General features: G+C 35.2%; 2 protein-coding genes and 1 long non-coding RNA gene across 9 annotated transcripts; 1 reads left to right on the forward strand and 2 right to left on the reverse strand.

Moving 5' to 3' along the window:
* Positions 1-189: 189 nt before the first annotated feature.
* Positions 190-1,851, reverse strand: LOC120085540 (uncharacterized). 3 transcript variants are annotated; one of them, XM_039041563.2, is made up of 7 exons: positions 1,602-1,844; positions 1,376-1,477; positions 1,144-1,270; positions 980-1,051; positions 824-875; positions 404-737; positions 190-331 (listed from the first exon to the last, which is right to left on the reverse strand). In XM_039041563.2, exons 1-7 carry the CDS (start codon positions 1,654-1,656, stop codon positions 291-293), a joined length of 783 nt encoding a protein of 260 aa, XP_038897491.1. In that variant the 5' UTR covers positions 1,657-1,844; the 3' UTR covers positions 190-290. The 3 variants fall into 3 exon arrangements, with proteins under 3 accessions (XP_038897491.1, XP_038897490.1, XP_038897492.1); XM_039041562.2 differs by having other exon boundaries at positions 1,144-1,477; positions 1,602-1,851; XM_039041564.2 differs by lacking the exon at positions 1,144-1,270 and having other exon boundaries at positions 824-867; positions 1,602-1,850.
* A 990-nt stretch (positions 1,852-2,841) lies between these two features.
* On the forward strand, positions 2,842-8,099 carry LOC120086448 (transcription factor LHW-like). 4 transcript variants are annotated; one of them, XM_090318371.1, is made up of 11 exons: positions 3,086-3,641; positions 3,710-3,781; positions 3,949-4,037; positions 4,662-4,893; positions 5,560-5,846; positions 5,945-5,998; positions 6,075-6,206; positions 6,289-6,397; positions 6,506-6,547; positions 6,635-6,691; positions 6,762-8,099. In XM_090318371.1, the coding sequence occupies exons 5-11, from the start codon at positions 5,698-5,700 to the stop codon at positions 7,347-7,349; spliced, it is 1,131 nt and encodes a 376-aa protein (XP_090174497.1). In that variant the 5' UTR covers positions 3,086-3,641; positions 3,710-3,781; positions 3,949-4,037; positions 4,662-4,893; positions 5,560-5,697; the 3' UTR covers positions 7,350-8,099. The 4 variants fall into 4 exon arrangements, with proteins under 4 accessions (XP_090174498.1, XP_090174495.1, XP_090174497.1 ...); XM_090318369.1 differs by adding an exon at positions 2,843-2,997 and having other exon boundaries at positions 3,358-4,037; positions 5,564-5,846; XM_090318372.1 differs by lacking the exons at positions 3,086-3,641; positions 3,710-3,781; positions 3,949-4,037 and adding an exon at positions 2,842-2,997 and having other exon boundaries at positions 5,564-5,846.
* Positions 8,100-14,633: 6,534 nt separating this feature from the next.
* On the reverse strand, positions 14,634-18,685 carry LOC120086691 (uncharacterized). Of its 2 annotated transcripts, none has more exons than XR_005484289.2 (5): positions 18,270-18,685; positions 17,433-18,127; positions 17,259-17,349; positions 14,968-15,056; positions 14,634-14,844 (listed from the first exon to the last, which is right to left on the reverse strand). It is a non-coding gene; the product is annotated as an uncharacterized LOC120086691 (long non-coding RNA). The 2 variants fall into 2 exon arrangements; XR_005484291.2 differs by having other exon boundaries at positions 17,433-18,094; positions 18,198-18,339.
* Positions 18,686-19,233: the final 548 nt, after the last annotated feature.

Here is a 19,233-nt window from a genome sequence, read left to right on the forward strand (position 1 = left end):
ACCATCAAACTTATTAATTAATGCCAATCGTCAAAGACATTCTTCTCTAAATTATAAATATATCAACTAAAAACCATCACTTTCAAGTTTTACATCACTCGGTACTCCATCTCATTTAAATTTCATATGAAAAATTGTAGTAACGCATACACAACCCTTGATTGCACTCACATAACCACTAATTAAAAATGACGAAAAGGAGATCTAATCACATTAAAGAATAATTTATCAATCGATAACATAGTAGAAATTTTCTCAAACTTAATCTACACAACATGGGAGGTGAGTCGTCAACGTGGTGGAGGCGGGTAAATGCCAGAGGGGCCTGAGCCTGAAACTCATGGAAGTTTGATCAGCCATTTAAGCTGTGGTTTGAATAATTAATGAAGAAACGAAAATGTACCTGGTGGAGGTGGAGGATGAATTGGGTACTGTGATAAAGGGTAGCCTGCAGGGGGAGCCGATGGTGGAGAACCATACGGCCGGAATTGGGACCAGAGAGCGGCGGGTCTTGTGCTATTTGGCTGCGTTGGGCTCGACGGCGGAAGGGCACCATACGGCAGGAGTTGGGACCAAAGAGTGGTGGGTCCTGTGCCATTTGGCTGTATTGGCCTCGGCGGCGGAGCGGCATCATACGGTAGGAGTTGGTACAAAATTGGGCGTTGGGTTGCAACTGCTTCTAGAGGAGCCGTAGAATCCAACCTTGGCGCTGGGTAATACGAGTCTTGCCGCTCCAACTACGCCAAATCAAAGTCAAAGAAGAAATAACTACTATTGTACTTATAATTGGTCAATAGATAGTTGTATAAGAAATGGAGATTACTCTACAACTGGAAGTGGGAAATTGCAATGTGAGCCGTATATAGCCTGCAGGCCTGCCATGAAGGCAAACTTAACTTACGGATTGACAATTCAATATATGTTGTTTAAATGAATAAGATAGGAAAGAAGAGGAGTGTAATTTATTGTTGATTTGTACCTGCCATCTGTCTTCTGGAGAGTCCAGGTAGACTCAACATAACCATCGGAAGGTAGTTGTTGGAGCTGAACTCTAAAGAAACGAACCAGAAAATGAAAGTTTTTTTTATTGTTATATATACAGAACGATACCGCATGTCAGTATAATTAAGGTCGAGTTTTTACCTTAGAGAGCCAATAACTTCATCGTTTCTTGGGGGTTTATTGGCTAATACCCAAATGTTCAATTCTATAACTCTTTCAGTGAATTCGAAAACGAATTTCTCCTCAAACACTGGGTGTGTGCCTCTACCTAATGAACCATTCGATTCAGCGTGATTTCCTTTGAATTCCAATTCCAAAGTCCCAACCCAAACGCTTGAAAGTTGTAAAAACAAAATTAAAAGCATATACGTACCAAAGCATGGTCGGGTCCTCCTTGTGGAATCACCATATTCAAGAACGCACGAGTATTCGGTCGCAAATGGTTCTGTGTCTTCCAAGTTGTAGCATCGATCAACTGTAGAACCAATGAGAAAAGGGAAAAAGAGAATCGAATCAAGGGAAGGACAATGAAGATTAGAAAGGCTTTATAAGTGATAATAATTTGTCCCTCCATTAGGATCTAGACTAAAGTAACGTGCCTGTGACCTCAAGCAGTTGTCTAGTTTGCCGTTGCGTTCCTCCCCAGAATGCCATTAACTTCTGCCAAATTCTTAAAATATATTTGCAGTTTGGTTTTCTGGGTAAACGTAGTTACAGAAAATGAAGACAACTCTGGGATTTGTCAAATTTTTTTCACTCTGTTTCGATTGCTTGTGTTCGTCAAAGACGCGTTTAAGAGGAAATGTGAAAGAAGGTGGGAGTGGAAGGAAATTCGAGAATTTTTCTTTGCCATATTTCAAGCTAATTAAATAATCTAAGTTTGTGAAGTCAACTTGTAAGAAGGATTCTCTAGGATATGTTTAATTCATTTTGTAGATTGTTTAATATAGGAGGAAAGTGTCAGCGCTGAAATTTGTCTAAACTCCAAAATTCCACTCTCATTTGGCTGGCAATTCCTAATCAGGATCTCACCTATCATTATTCATTTTTTTCTAGTCAGAATTTTAAAGCATATTCGAACATTATTTATGAAACTTTTAGCCGAGTAGAAAATAAACACGGATCTAAAACCAATTTTAAAATTCAATTTTTTATTAAAATTTTTCAAATATTTTTGTATGATGTGATTCATTTAAGTAAGGTTGAATTACAAATTTAGTCTCCAAACTTTTACATTGATATAGAAGTAGGTCTTTAGTAAGTCTTGAAGTTCGTTTTTTCGAACTTCCAATTTATATATATTGGTATGTAATATGTCTAATAAATAACAAAACTTTCAATTTCGTAGATAAAAAATTTGACCTATTTGATGGTTTTTTCTAAAACAGAAATATTAGATCTGTCCTCTACAGAGTTGAAAATGGATGGTATGTTTAATAATTATTTGGTTTTATTGGTAAAAAAAATGGAATGTTTCACTATTGAAGGGTTAGGAAATTCGTGACCGATGTGGAAATTCCAGACATATCAAAACCCATCCTAAGAAAAGAGTATTTGTTCAGACCCTCATACGTGGCTTAAACCTGCACGTTGTGGGGTGTTCAAAAATTATTTTCCACTTTTGGTCGGAATCCTAATTCAAACCTTTATGCTCAAGTTGGCACGTTGATGTGAGCTTAATGAAGAGATGTTCAATTCCGGTTCCATTCTATTGGGTCAAAGAATGGGCTTGGGCCCAGGCTTCAAAATACCATCATCTTCCCTTCCTTTTGAGGTACATTACGGATCCAAGTCTTGGGTTAACATTACATATAGACCTATTTTATTTTATTTTATTTTATTGATTGTTTTCTTTACAATGGTGGGAGATTCAACTCTAACATTGTCAATTGAGATATGCCTATTTTGACTAACTAAATTGATTTTGAATTTTTTTTTTAATACGGTGGGAGATTTGAACTATGGAGAGCCTCAATCATTGAAGTTCTATTCAAGGTATATTTTTATCTCTATTTTAGAAAAATATATATATTAATAACATGGTTGACATTTTATAAGTTGCTACATTTTTTACCTTAAACAGAATTTTCCTAACTTTGGAACCAAAAGAATAGAGACGGTAAAGTTTTGAGGCAAAAGATAGAAGAGATGGATCAGAATAATCTTATTGAGTGGCCTATTGTATTCGTTGCTAAAGCTTCTACTCCCACTCACAATCTGTCTTGTAATGTGATTGCTTTGCTAAACCACTTTTGTGAGTGGAATTATTACTTGTTATTTGTTACTCTTATTCTAGTAACTGAGACAAAGAACCAGAAACCCAAAAGCATTAACCAAGGTTTGGCTTTGGCTTAGGCCTCGTTCCTGGGCCTAATCGACATGCACGGAAGGTGTTTGTTATAATGCCAAACCCAAAGAGGTGGCAACTGGAGAATGGTGGTAGAGGGCCAACCCACGGGTCTAGATTAATATCATTGGAGAAGTATAGACCGCCTTCTTTCCCCAAATTACTGTAGCTGTCGACGTATATTTACCTGCTTCAGTAATGGGAGGCATCTTCCCAACAATGTGTTTCTTTGGTCACAACCAGTAGCCCCATCTAATGGCCTATTATCCCCGCTTTCAATGTGATAATAAAGGTGCAATAAGACATTATCCTTTATTACATAGGGTACTGTTAGCTTGACATTTATGTGGCTGCTTTCAGGTTCAAACATTGCAACTGTGATACATCTCACGGATGGCAATTGAATTTATTGCAGCTCTCCATATTGGTTGGGTGAGATCGTCTTTGGTCACTCCTAGTGAATGGACAAAAGATTTTTCCTTTTTCACCTCCCATTTGGCTGGGCCATGTTCTTTACACTGTTGTAGCATCTTTGAAACCCATTAGATTGAAGATTAGTTATAGATTACTACTTATTTCAGCAATCTTCGTTTGTACAGTACAGGATAGGGTGTCTGCAAAAAGGTGGAGGGGACATACTGTGAAAGTGCATGGTGCTCCTTTCCCTTCATAAATTCGTGGTGGACCAGTACTTTCTCATTTCTTTATGTCTTTCTTTGTTCTTTACTGTGCTAGATTTGTAGAGTCTCAGCATGCTTAATTGGCTGTCTGATAATCAGCTATCACTAACTTTTGAAGTTTGAAGAAGACATATTATCAGTTTCAACAACATTTAATTGGGCACTTGATTAATTACTTGATGCCAAACAATTGGGACGGATGCAGTATAATTATTGGTTATAGTCAAGTCCTTTTGAGTTTAATTAGCCTTAAACATAGAACATTTGCTTGAAAAGTTGTCATTTTCTCATTCATCTATTTATGTACTGTGCAAGAAGGGTACTTGGCTAGACACTCGTAGCGTTAGTAAACGCAGCCAACTTAGAAAAGAACAATAATTGTTGAAGGGCTAAGGTTGCCGATGGATATATATTATGCCAGCTAAGCGATGTTGACAAGAGAAGAAGATTTACCTCTCGGAAGGAATCCTTCTATAATAATTTTCTAACCCCCATTTTTTAGGAACCGGTTTCTGTGATTTTATGATATTTCTTTATGTCTCCTTCGAGATCTACCGAGTTTTTGTGAAAATTTATTAAATATTTAAGAAGTTAGTTGGCCATGAACGATTCAACTTGAACCCTTCTTGCAGAATATTTAGCAGGCGGGTTTTCAGCAAAGCAATTGATACCATGGATTGCTTCTGTCAAAGTAAATGAAGCATGGAACTTGAGAGAGTGTGAGAAGACCAGAGCTGTCTTGTGTCTTGTATGGTGGGCCAACATAAGGACGGAGTTTGGTGCAATTTGAATCCAAGGGAGCTTTCGAACTTTTTGCGGACCACATCACCTACAATAGACAAATTGTTATGCAGGCATTTGCCGGTAATGAGTGTTAAATGATTTATTTTTTTGGGAAACAGAACCTTGGAATATATATGTATTCCTTAACACTTGCATGTTTGGCTATCCTGCCCGTAAATTATATCAGGAAGTTGCATTGGAAAGATCCTCCAACTTTTATTGATGTGCAAAATATGTATTAGGGAAAATTTGAAATTGTGATTCTATAATGAATTCTATTAAATTTTAATGAGATTTTTGAGTATACATCACTGTCGATCCAAATCAATAGTTGTAGTAAATCAATAGTTGTAGTAAGTAACTAGACTTTTTAGGCCTCATTTAGTAACAGTTTCGTTTTTTGTTTTTTGTTTTTGAAAATTAAGCTTATTTCCTCCTCATTTTTTATGATACTTTACATCTTTCTTAAGTACAATAATTGAATTTTTAGTTAAATTCCAAAAACAAAAACAAAATTTTAAAAGCTACTTTTTTAGTTTTCAAAATATAGTTTGGTTTTTTAAACCATTGGTAAAAAGTAGATAATAAAAAAGAAATTTGTAGATGAGTAGTATCTATAGACTTAATTTTAAAAAACAAAAAATCAAAAATTAAATAGTTGTCAAATGAGATCTTAAATTTTAAATTTTTAAATTTTTTGTGGTGGCAAAATCACTACCACAGCATAAATAATATTGTATAGTATAGCCAGGACTGGGAGGAGGTTGAAGCGTGTTTCCCACTCTAAATGCCAGCGAGTAGGTGTAGTAAGTACCATGATTGCTCTTTCCCATTTAATTTGAAGAGAAAGACGAGTACAGAGCCAATCGGTTTTCTTTCAGTAAAATGGAAAGTGGCCTTCCCATGCTTAACTGTCTGTTGCAACACACTTTAAGGAGTCTGTGTTTGTCTTCAGACTCTTGTAGCTCTACCTCTTCTAAGTGGGTTTATGCCATTTTCTGGAGGATCCTTCCTAGAAACTTTCCTCCTCCCAAGTAAGCAAACTAAGAATTCAAGTGCCCAAGGAAGTGATGGATGAGTTGTGTTCTATTTCATGAGATATTTTTCCCCTATATACTTTGGTTTGTTGCAGGTGGGAGTTTGGCGGGAGTGCTCTTGATCGCTCCAAAGGAAACAAGAGGAACTGGTATGTATGGGCAAAGCTGATAATTTTGTTGGATATCTTGGCTGCTTGGGGAGTTTATGAGTTGGTTTTATTTCAGGATTCTTGTTTGGGAAGATGGATTTTGTGATTTCCACGAATGTGAAAGAGCAGCAAGTGGGTGTATTACAGGGAGGTTTGGAGTTGATCTCTTCTTCAAAATGTCTCATGAGGTTTACAGTTATGGAGAAGGGTGAGAGAATTCATACATTCATTTAGATTATTTGGAAAGTTCTACAGTCTTGTTTTATCAATCTATATGCCCCTGGTTGCAGGTTAGTGGGAAAGGTTGGAGCAGATAATAGTCATAAATGGGTTTTCAGAGATAACACAACTGAAAGTGATCCGAACCTCATCTCCTCGTGGAACTCATCCATTGAGCCTGTAAGAGATTTTTTTTTCTCTCCTTTTTTTTTTCTTTTTCCATTTTGAGGGAAAAGAATGTCAGTTCAATTCTAGCTTCCTCGACCTTTCCACTTTATTCATGTACAGCAACCTCGGGCGTGGGAATCTCAATTTAAATCAGGCATTCAGGTTACTATTCTACAAACTTAGCTTGCTACAAGCAAAACACTGCAGTATAAATTATCACTTCCAGCTTATCAGAACCTCTTGTTGTAGACAATTGCAGTCATTGCTGTACGAGAAGGCGTAGTTCAACTGGGCTCTTTTGATAAGGTTTGCTTTATTTTTCCTTCTCTTAGGTAATTTCTTGCCAAGCTACACAGATTGATGGCTTTTTTTGCAGGTCCCGGAAGATCTCAATTTAGTCATTAATGTACAGAGGAAATTCAGCTACCTGCATAGCATGCCGGGTATCTTTGCGGTTCAAAGGCCCTACCTCCCTAGCCAACATCCATACGTTTTAAAGCCAGATGTCCAGATGATCGAAAACCAATCTACTGGGTTGAAGAGATTGTTCAGCTCTATGCTTGATGAATCTCCTATCAAATCCATCAAATTAGGCTGGAACAACCCACAACATTCCTTGGCCACTGGATCGCCAGTGTGGCCAATCCCACCTCTTCTTCCTTCCACTTCATGCGGCCTTGGAACTTTTAAAGCGAAGTTTCCATCTAATAGCACCCCATCTTGTGACATCGATGATCGTCCTGACCCAGTCCAACTCATGTCCATTAACCACCCACACCCGAGTACAATAAAAGCTTCTAACTCAGACGTAATAATAGAAACCTCCAACAAGTTAGATGCAGCTCAAGAAACAGAAAAGAAACGAAATTTCTTAAACCCAAGTCGGCAGTATGAAGATGGGGTGGTGACAGAGTTGGTATTCAGACTTGGAGAGACAACCCAGAATGGTCAAAATCTGAATTAATTAGGAAAAGTACCCTTGCAATGGCATTAATTGTCACAAAAAGGATGAGTTTGGTACTTGCATGGATTTGGATGGTTGGTTAGCAATTAGCATGCACCCAAATTGTATAATCACCGTTTTTTTAGTATCTGTTAATAAAAATATCTAGCTCCTAAAGTAGTTTAATTATCAAACAAAGATGGCTTTATCTTTCATTTGTGTCTCTCTTAAGTTATTAGAGGAGCAAGCTGAATGGTGGGAAATGCCTCTCACCTCTCAGGCGTAGTAATTGAATCTGAAAGCACAATTGAATTGGATTATGGCATTGGTTCCTTTGCTGCATTATCTGCAGTATTAAAAGGAGTTCGATTAGAAGATCAAAGTGAATATATGTGACAGTGATGATAAAGGGATGCATCCACTCATTAAGGGCAGAGTGGGGCTCCACTCCGGTGGTCTATCCCAATCCTTCCTGCAGGTAGTAGTAGTGCACCACAGGCAATGGTCCCCGGAAACAAATTGGAAGAGAGAAACATGACAAGAGAGTGTTAGAATTTGGATCAAGTTGTCTTTGACATATGAATACCATCACCCGACACAATGGATGGTCCTAGCTTTAAGTTTTCTTTTTTCTTTTTTCCTTTTTCCTTTTCATCTTCATGGGGCTATGATATGAATACGAGTTGCTTGTGGGGCTGCTTCCTATTTAATTGAAAGCTGTTGATGACTCCTATTGTCTTTGCTAAGATCTTTGGAAAATGATTTTCTTTCTCTCGGGTCTTGTGGGAATTATTTAGATGCTACTTTTGTTGCCTAGATATTTCAATGTTGGAATGATGCTATGACGTGGGTAGAGAGAGTTATTTAACACTATTTTTTGTCTCCTCTTTTTTTCTATTTTAAATTTGTTTTTTTGTTTTAAGTTTTTCTGAAGGAAGACTCTTGATTGTCTAATTTGTAATTGGATTGTGGTCATTGAAGTGTTGCAGAAATAACTTTTGTTATAAGTGAAAAAGTTGAAATAGGCAATCGCTTGTCTATTCTTTCTTCTTCGTTTTTGTTTTCTATTTATTTTTTTGGGGACAAGACATGACTTTTGGTGGACTTTTTCTATTATAGGTCAGATTGTTTCCATCATTTTATTTTCTTCAATCACCTATTTCTGTTATGTGCATTGATATTACAAATTATCATGTAACAGTAGGACTAATGATGCCACATCTTTAACATCATTTTTGGCAACTCTTTTCTGGCCTCTTTTATTTGTCTATTATGCATTATAATGACCCTTGTTCTTGTATTTAAATTTGGTTAAATACTGTTTTGGTTAACTTTACTTTATTCATTTTGATCCATTTATTTTTTTTTTTTTTTTAAATGAATTTCTTGGGTGAAAAATAGTGGAGACCCAAAAGCTTGGGCCCAATCTAGGCCCATCAAGCCCATGAGTCACCAAATAGGAAAGTCCCTTTTCTCCGCCGATGAGACCGAGCTGTGGTAGGTTGCTGACTGCCAAAAGACAAAAAGTGAGAGATGAACCCCACTATTAAGGTAAAAAGATGGGTAAACAAGGAATAACATATTTTAACTTTTCATTTGTAAAAATAGCAAATCAACATTTTATTTGTAAAACTAGTAAAATAAATTAAAAATAAAAAATAAACGAATTTATAAAAGTCTAAACTACCTCTAGCCACACCAATGAGATTGCAATTGACTTACTAAGAAATATTCGTAATTACACTGTAATTAAAATAAACATCTAGAGGTTATCTGTTGGTCTTACTCTGAATACCGCATCGACCTCTTCTCCAACCAGGTTGATGCCATTTTCCTCTCCAAAATCGGCTTCTCTACCAAATAGTAGTGACACCTCCGATTTGAATTCTGTCTTCATCCCTTGCTTTGTTAGGCATGGCCCCCTCTCCTTCCACTGGGCGTGGCTTTCTCTCCTTTTACCAATACTTCACCATCAGTTTGATTTTGGCTCCTTCTCCATCGGCTTCATTTATTGCGCCTTCAAAGCCACTAATGATCACTCCAGTTCCATCTTCTTCTATCTCAACTCCTCCGACATAGGCTCGGTCGTCAACCTTAACTCCTAACAATGGTGCTACCGTGAATAGAATCACTGTCTCTAAATCTACCATCGCAACCATAATTTCAACCACCCTACTACTTCAAATGTGATTGGTCTGTCTTCACTCTTCGTCCTAAATTTTTCAAACTAATTAAAAAAATTGATATTTGATTGTATAAAATTTTTAAACTAATTAGAAAAATCAAAATACAAAAACATAAAATAAGTTGAAAAAAGATTAAAAGAAATCAAAACAAATAAATAAAATTATATTTGAAAAATATGATTTAGTTTTGATATTTGAAAAAAAAATTAACAATATGATTTGATGATTTAAAATAGTGGAGATATTTTAAGAGAAAATAAAGATGTATGATAAAAGATACGTGCAAAGAAAAAAATTAGTTACTCTCTAATTCGGATGAGGGATTTGTAATCATAAATGTCTTTTGAAAGTTTTTTTTGCTGTACTTCCAATGAGATATTTACATGACCTACAAATACATTGTAATTAGTCTATAAACTATGCCCAACAAATACACAAACTTAAAAATAAATACACTACAATTGAAAGTCAATCAACCCAACCTTCTAAATCGCTTTTGAACTACCCAAAATTCTGTAACAATACTTTTTCTTGTTCTAGACCCAAAATAATAGTTTAGAAAGTGAGGGTTGGGTTGATGAAAACTTTATCTAAATAATTGCATTCATGGAGAAAAAACCAATTTAGATTGGAGCATGAAAATCCCAATTAAAAAACGTACATTGAAATTGCTAACTAATTATGATGTGGTGTTGATGTCCATCGTGGAGATCTCATGAACAGAAGAAAAACAAACAATATTCGGCGGTGGTACATTCTTCCTTGATCGAATCTGTCAAGGTGGGTTTAAGACCTCTAAGGCAAACTAGTTAATACCAACACCATCCATATGCTTGCCTTACCGAAGTTCAATTAAGTCGAGCCTTTTATTTATGCGCCAGTGGATTTGGTCGATTAAGTCAAGCCTCCAAAGTAGACTTGTCGTCGATTGAGAACAAAAAATAAAAAATCAATAAAAAAAGATGAAAATTGAAAAAGATTTGTTCGAAGCAATAGAAACTTCAATAAATCGGAAGTCATGATAGTGACTATTTTCATCCCACTTACCATTGAATAAAACTATTAAACGTTGAACAACCATAACAAGAAAGAGTTAAGTATAGAGGATGAAGAAAGCTAGTGATGTGCAATGGTTATGCACAAACGAATGCGGTCAAGTTATAATATATTAAAACGGCTTAAGAGGTAAAGTATCGTTCTCAAGGATCAAACAAACAACTTTCACTTAACTCAATCATATTTTATTACATATTTCAGAATACTTAACTCAATCATGGAATACTTAACAAATATTTTATTACATATTTCAGAATACTTAAGTATTGTCTTAGCAGCAAGATAAGACAACCAAATGTAATTTCAGAATTAAGAGTGTTCCAAGGTGTTGATTTTCATTACATATTTTATTGAACAATACTTAACTCAATCATGGAATTAAGCAAATACCGTTTATCTAATTCTAGAAACAAATTTCCAAATTGTCATCTTTCGAGAAAAAATCTTTCTCATGCAATTCTAAATGATAATAACGTCCTGATATCAAATTAAAACCCATGCCATTAAACATTGTCATCATCAACTTTTACTACTCCCCTAACTACGTACATGATAGGTTAATAACAATTTAATGGTACAAGTTCAATTAAATATACAATCTACGGAATTGAACATTCAATCTAACATTTATTGATGACCAATCAAAATCAATTAAAATAGTAACATTAAAAGATAAATAGCTATGCTATTCCATGAAATTCCTAAATATTAACTCAAATCCATATATAAATCCAACAACACCCTAAAACAAAGAGTCTAGCCATTCATGGTTCTCAAGAACATATTCTAATACAAAATCGATAGTATTCCAGTAGAGAAAAAGAAAGAATCAGAGAAAATCTCATCCAAAATGCTTCTCCTTTGGTGGAAGTCGCCAGTCTTCTCTCTGTTAGCACGTCGAGAAATTGAACGATCTCACAATCAGTCTTCATTCTCTACTATTGGACAAGCTCTCGCTTTTTGGTCTCAAAATTAGGTTTGAATGTCTTCCAATTAGATCAGAATTCGCCCCTGTGTTTAGAATTGTCAAATTAATTAGAAGGTCGAAAATGTGGCACAAAATCCTTACCAAAATTATCAGATTTTTCAAATAAGGAAAGTCAACATCGCGATGCTTCGACACAGCGTTGCAATGCTGATCTGATTCTTTCGAAGTGTTGCAACGCACAGGCTTAGCATTGTAACGTTGCATACTTTAATGCAGCTACTGCATTCTGTCGTTAATCACTACTTCACGTCAATGCTACGACCAATGTTACAATGCTCCTCTGTCTTTTAATGCATAGTATTTTTCCTCTATTTTCTTCACTCCCTTTGGTCTATTGCTCGATTTTGACTCCTTTAAGTCTAATTTAGTTCTTTTTAGCTTAATTTGAGTATAATTAACTTATTGATTATAAATCCTGAAAATCACTAGCAAACACGTCAACTCAGATAAAAATGCATTAAAAACAATCCTAAATCTAACACAAATAATGCACATTTTATGTGCATTTCACCACCCTAAACTTAAGATTTTGCTAATCCTGAGCAAAGAAACAAAAAAAATAGAAGAGTTCTAAGTAAGTATGCTAGTGATTCATGCCTTAGAGAATAGGCAGTTGAGAACTCAAGCAGAATCATTCAAGTAAATCTATCGTTATGGTCATCCATGGCTTATTCTAATCATCTCCCACATGTGTGTGTGCAAGTCACATTCAATTTAAAACTCATAAACTAAAGTTAGGCTCAATGAAGCTTCTCCAATTTTCCCCTAATCTGGCTCATGCACCAATCATTAAGTATCCACACATTTCAAGAAAGTAATATGTCTACTAAGGTGCCCTAGAATCCTAAGTTTTAAAACTTGCATAAATTTACCTAGGGTACTAGCTTTCACACACTCATTGCAGGAAATCGTACCTAGTCAGTTCTTAGGTGTTCTAGCTGATCACAGGAAGGTGGCTCTTTTTACCCTCATTTATGCATACACATTATAAATTTACAAAGCATAAAATAAAAACTTTGTTTCAAGCACATAAGTGACCACTCTATTTTCTTTCCAAATGCTAACAAAATATTCTTTTCTTTCCTCTTAGTCTAACGTTACAAAAACCATCATGCACATCAAGCCTCTAACCAGTGACCCTTTCGAGGTGACAACCAAATACACTAACATGATTCTAGTTTTAGTTAACATTTCTAAATTGAAGTGATTACGTACTCATGATATGGAAAACTCAAAGAGGGACATAGATAGATCATACTTCAAGATATTACTATCATATTTCCACTATAAGTCATTTAACATACATATTCAAGTCTCATCATGAATAATCAACATCAACAACATATAACAAAGAACTCATAAAAACTCTCCAAATTCAATCAAAATTTTTTTAAAAAAATTTCAAAATTTCAACATAACATGCATAGTAAGATAAGCCCAAATAAATATGTATAGCAGGATATACAAACAAACACAAAAGTACGAAGGACACCTCTCACCCAAACTTAGAAATTTACATTGCCCTCAATACAAGAAAAGAATAAAGTACAAAGAAACAAGCCTAGGAGCGTGCGAGAGTCCATCAAACAAGCTAGTGGAAAGAGTACTTTGTGTTGAAAATAGACCCTGAAAAAAAATATGAGAACAAATAAGTGACACTCTAATTTTTAAAAGATAACAACTAAAACAAAACAGAGAAATAAATAAAGTAGTAAAATATTAGGTTGCCTCCCAAAAAGCGCATGGTTTAACATCTCTTAGCTAGACTGAACCCATTAAATCATTTTTTGAAAACCAGGTTCTCTGTCTTTCTTTCTTCGTCACCACGATAATGCTCAAGTTTTTTATTATTGACTTTGAATCTCGATCCATCTTCTCCTTGCACTTCCACAGCTCCATGAGGAGAAGCTTTTATCACCACAAATGGTTATAACTATCGAGTCTTGAGTTTACCTGAAAACAAGTGTAAACGTGTATTAAAAAGAAAAACTCTTTGTCCAAGATAACATGTACAATAAATGATCTTTTTGTCATGCCATCTAGCGGTTCTTTCTTTGTACAACTTGGCATTTTCATAAGCTTGATCACAAAACTCTTTCAACTTAGAAAGTTCCAACAATCGCTTCTCTCCCACCTTTTATGGATCAAAGTTTAACTTCTTGATAGCTCAATAAGCTTTGCTCTCAAGCTCCATCGGGTAAGTGACAAGCCTTCCCAAATACCAATCTATACGATGAAGTACCAATTGGAGACATGAAAGCTGTATGATAGGCCCATAATGCATCATCTAACTTGAGAGCCTAATCCTTCCTGTTAACTTGAACTGTCTTTTTAAGAATCTGTTTGATTTTTCTATTTGATACCTCAGCAAGACCGTTAGTTTGAAGATGATATGTTGTAGCAATCTTATGTTTCACACCATAGTTAGACATCATGGAATCAAACAACTTGTTATAAAAATGAGACCTCTCATCACCTATGATAGCCCTAGGTGTACCAAACCTTGTGAAAATATTTTTAGAATTTCAAAAAAGTGTGGGCATCATTATTCAGAGTTGCTATAGCCTCTACCCATTTAGACACGTAATCAACTGCAACTAAAATATATTTATGACCTCTAGAAGACACAAGAAAGGGCCCCATAAAATAAATATCCCATACATAAAAAAGCTCCACCTCAAAAATAGGAGTCATAGAAAACTATATTGTCTAGGGTTGGCAATGGGGTCGGGATAGGGCGCGGGGCGTCCCCGTCCCCGACCCCATGGGAGAAATTCTCCCCCATCCCTGCCCCTGTCCTTGCAGGGACGAGGGCGGGGATTCCCCGTCGGGGAAACGGGATCCCCGTGGGGATTCCTCTACTAGTTCCCCATGAGGATTCCCCATTTTTTTTAATTAAAATTTGATTAGTCCACAAAAAATAAACAAAATTTAATAACTAATCTATGAAATAAACACAATTTAGAAGCTCACAAATCCATTAAATAAGTTTATCGAATTCCTATTTTTTAATTCAAGTGATTTTATTTAAAATTTGACTAGTTCACAAAAAATAAACAAAATATAACTATGAAATAAACACAATTTAAAAGCTGACAAATCCATTAAATAAGTTTACAACTTAAAATTCAATAAAGTTTGAATAAGGAAGTCAATTAAAGGAAAATATCTTATACATTTAAAATATATAAATTGCTCGTCTTTCTCTCTTCACCGAAGACTTCACATTGAAATATTTCTCCTTTCTTGCCATCATCCCATCCTTAATTGCGAGTATTATTCATTCCTACATTTAAAATGTAATTAACAAATAATGTCACAAAAAAAAAAAAAAAAAAAAGAAGAAGAAGAAGCTAGACCACAAAAAGTAAAAGTGTCATAAGAAAATAATGTTAATCTATGAGCATACCTTAGTCACCCCACCATCTTCATCAGAATCATCTGCATCTTCTAAAACAGTTGTTAAATGTTTAACTATTTCTTTTCTCGTGCTAGTACCTTATATTGTCAAATATTTATAATAAAAGAAAATATTTATTAATATATTAAATGCTAAAAAGAGGTAAAACAAAACAAACAAACTAACCCGTCAAAACTTTAGTTGCAATCCAATTTTGAGCGCACATCAAAGCTTCTATCGTTTTCAGATGAAGTTTGTTACAATGTGGGCTTACAATCCTACCACAGGTACTAAAAGCAACCTTTGATGCAACACTAAATTACGGGATGGCTAATATGTCTCTTTCAATTTCTTGTAAAATGGGATATTTGACACTATTTAATTTCCACCAACTCAAAATGTCAAAATCAGATGTTCAACGTAAGACAGATTCATCCAAATATGCATCAAACTATTGCTTCTGATTCATATTATTGGAATTTGATACAAACAAGTCATAATCATTAAAATCATCAAATTCTATATTCTGTGAGATTCCATCTAAATTTTTAGAGTTATAATCATCACCTTCACCTTCATGCATCTTCATGCATCAGCTAATATTTCATTTCCAAATCTGAAAAAAGTTTTTTTAATCCTTTCCACTTCAAGAAAAAAAACTATCTCCATAAATTCTAGAGAAGTAAAACTTAATCAACTTCAATTTGTAACGTGGATTTAAAACTGCAGCTATGGCCATTACCCCATGAATTTTCTTCCAATACTTATCAAATTTTGAAATCATATTTGAAGCCAGGTCTCTTATCTCTTGAATGCCAAAATTTGTCTACTCAGAAATAGCCAATTTCAATTTACAAATTTTTGGGAAAAAAGATTAGCAATAGGATATTTGGATCCAGAAAATATTTAAGTCACGTGATGAAATATTTTCAGTTTCTCACATATCTCTTTTGCTAATACTCAATCTTGATCCAAAGACAAACACTTGTACTTTGGTTCTCGTTGTTTTAATCGATAAAACACAACCTTGTACTTCAATGTAGTGGCTAACATAAAATATGTAGAATTCCACCTAGTACAACAATCAAGACCCAACATCTGACCATTATAAACATTCAAACTATCAACAAGCATATTAACCATGGAGTCATTTGTACTACAATTATCTGCAGTTACAGATGACAATTTTCGATCAATATTTTAGTCTAACAGACATTCCATTATTTCTTCACGAAGCATCTCAAAAGTATGTGGAGAAGGGACATATATAAACCTGATTATTTTGTTTTGCAAAACCCAACTATCATCAACAAAATGTGCAGTGACAACCATATAACCTTTTGTTTGGTGGTTGGAAGTCTACATGTCCGTTGTAAGAGCAGTTTTTCCTTTGATCTCATTCAACAATGTTATGGTTTTCAACTTTTCAGTCTCATAAATTTTCAAAATCTCCTTCTTTGTTGTGTTTCTTGACACCATCTTAAACAATGGTTGGATGACATTACAAAATTTCCTAAAATCTTAATGCTCAACTATTGAGAGAGGATATTCATGTTTTATTATCATCCTAGCTAATGCTTTTTTTTTTTTTTTTTTTTGCAGCTTCCTAATCGAAGTTATATAAACTCAATGTATTGTTCTTCTCTCTGTTAGGATTCAATAGGGATTATCATGTCCTTTTGTTCTTTATATGGGCATATCTTAATATGGTCATGCAAACGTTTGGTTCCATTTTTACTTTCATCCCCTAATTTTCGTTTGCAATAATTACAAACCGCCTTGTCTACCCCATCTATTTTTTGTTTCTTAAAATGGTTCCAAACAACCGATGTCAATCTCCTATTTAAAGATCCCTTGTCAATATCCTCACCAAGAATAACACAATTATCAACATTCAAATTATAATCATTCAAAGATCATGGAGTTAAATTTGGGGTTGAATTTGGGTTGGATCTGGGATTGGACTTAGAGAATCTTTATTTGTAGAAGGTGATGAAGACATTGTTTTCAACCTACCAAAGATTTAATTTAAAAAACCCTCTTTAGACTTGGACTTGAATTTCAAAGCATTCAAACATATTCAAAGCATTCAACCCAAGTTCAAAGCATTCAAACAATGTCTTAGAATTAAAATTCAAACGCCAAAAGTATTCAATTAGATTTATGGAGATACTTTTCAAACATATTCAATCCCAAAATTCAAAGCATTAAAACATATTTTTCAAACATATTCAAGCCTAAAATTCAAAGCATTCAAACATACACAAACATACATTTCAAATGGCAAAGGAAATTTTTACCGGCTTAAATGGCAACAGATCTCAGACGGCAGCAGCTTAAAGCCTTGAACGGACAGATCTCGCCTCTTGGAACAGTACAAAATCTTCTTCACTTCAAATGAAAAACAAAACAAAACCATCAAAATATATACTATTTTTCAAATGGACAGTCTTGAAAGCAGACTCATATATTACCTTGAACGGTCAGTCTTGTTAGGTATTAGTAATTACGTCTATTTTTTCAGGTTTTCCAAAGCGAACTCAAACGGACAGTCTTGAACGGACAATCTTGGCTTGAACTCAAAAGTCGGACGGCAGTTCTTCTTCAGTTCACGGCTGATGGCAGACGCAACACCTAGACCCAAGGCCTTCAGAGTTCGGCTTCAGTCTTCACCCAACGCCTAAGTTCTTCTTCAGTCGCCTTCAGTCTTAACTCGAAAGTCGGACGACGGTTCTTCTTCACTTTACGGCTGACGGCAGACACCAGATGCAACACTTAGACCCTTTGGAATTCGGCTTCAGTATTCATCCAATGCCTAATTACTTATTCAATCGCTTTGCCTTCACCCTTCGGTCTTCCTTCACGCTCGGCTCACGAACTCACGTAGACGCCAGATGCAACACCCAGACCCTTCGGAGTTCGGCTTTAGTCTTCACCCAACGCCTAATTACTTCTTTAGTTGCTTCGCCTTCGCCCTTCGGTCTTCCTTCATGCTCGGCTTATAGACTCACGCAGATGCACGACACGATACTCGTACTCGGTAGGTAAGGAGGGTAGGGCACTTCGGTCTTCCACAGAACAGAAGGGAAGGTGGAGAAGGAAACTTTTTTGTGCAGTTGGGCTTTTTAATTTAGGGCTGAACAGTGAACACTATACGTTTAATTTAGACCTATCACAAGATTTAACAAAATATAACCATCTTTAAAAAGTGAAGGACAATAAAAACCTAATTGAAGTACCTTAGCTACAGTTCTAGTTGGCCTAAAATGACTTCCATAGGGCGAAGAATGATAGGAGTTCAAGATACTTACAACTTCCTTCTGATGGACAGATTTTCTTATGAGACCATCTGCACACACCTTGTAAAGAAGAGGATCTTCCCAATGATAAGATTTGACTTTGTGTAAAAACCTCTTCATTTATTGAGTAGTTGATCAAAACACAACACCTTACCTGCAAGATAATTAACAACATCACCAAACCAAGGCAACTTGTCTTTTACTTGATACAAACACTCATCAGGAAAGGTCTCAACAATAAATGAACTAAGTTTTTCATCCTCAAGCTCAAGACTATATAGGTGGTCTGCAACCACATTTTTACATTCTTTCCTGTCCTTGATAGCAAAGTCAAATTCCTGCAAAAGCAACATCTCATCAATCTAGGTTTGGACTTTTTCTTAGCAAACAAATATTTCAAAGTTACATGGTTAGTATGAACAGTTATCTTAGAACCAAGTAAGTAAGGCCTAAACTTATCCAAAGGAAACACAATAGCTATCAACTCTTTTTCAGTATTAGTGTAATTCTATCAAGTACAATTAAGTGTTTTACTAGCATAGTATATCATCTTAAAAATGTTATCCTTACGTTGGCCTAAGATAATACCTAGTGCATAATTACTAGCATCACACATAATTTCAAAAGGTTCAGACCACATAGGTGAAAAAATAACAAGAGCAGAAACCAATTTCTCTTTCAAAAAAGTAAAGGCATCAAACATGCATCATTAAAAAAAAATTAGCATCTTTTTGCAAGTTAAAAAAATCTTTGATAAATCTCCTGAAAACCTTGTATGTCCTAGAAAGCTCTTAACTCCTTTCACATCTATAGGAGGTGGCAATTATTCAATTGTAGAAATTTTTGTCCTGTCCCACCTCTAAACCATTCTGAGATACTTTTATGCCCCAAGACAATGCCTTCCTTCACCATGAAGTAGCATTTTTTCCAATTCAGCACAAGATTGGCTTCTTGACATCTTTGCAAAACAAGAGTA

Source organism: Benincasa hispida, chromosome 9, assembly GCF_027475165.1.
Source record: "Benincasa hispida cultivar pf3 chromosome 9, pf3_genome.v1.1, whole genome shotgun sequence".
NCBI lineage: Eukaryota > Viridiplantae > Streptophyta > Magnoliopsida > Cucurbitales > Cucurbitaceae > Benincasa > Benincasa hispida.

Coding starts and splice junctions, on each gene's coding strand:
- LOC120085540 (XM_039041562.2), bottom strand. CDS start 1,656: ATGGCATTCTGGGGAGGAACGCAACGGCAAACTAGACAACTGCTTGAG. Junction 1,478..1,601: donor ACAACTGCTTGAGGTCACAG/GCACGTTACTTT, acceptor TTGGTTCTACAG/TTGATCGATGCTACAACTTG. Junction 876..979: donor CTCCAGAAGACAGATGGCAG/GTACAAATCAAC, acceptor CCTTCATGGCAG/GCCTGCAGGCTATATACGGC.
- LOC120086448 (XM_090318372.1), top strand. CDS start 5,698: ATGGAAAGTGGCCTTCCCATGCTTAACTGTCTGTTGCAACACACTTTA. Junction 5,999..6,074: donor AAAGGAAACAAGAGGAACTG/GTATGTATGGGC, acceptor GTTTTATTTCAG/GATTCTTGTTTGGGAAGATG. Junction 6,207..6,288: donor GTTTACAGTTATGGAGAAGG/GTGAGAGAATTC, acceptor CCCTGGTTGCAG/GTTAGTGGGAAAGGTTGGAG.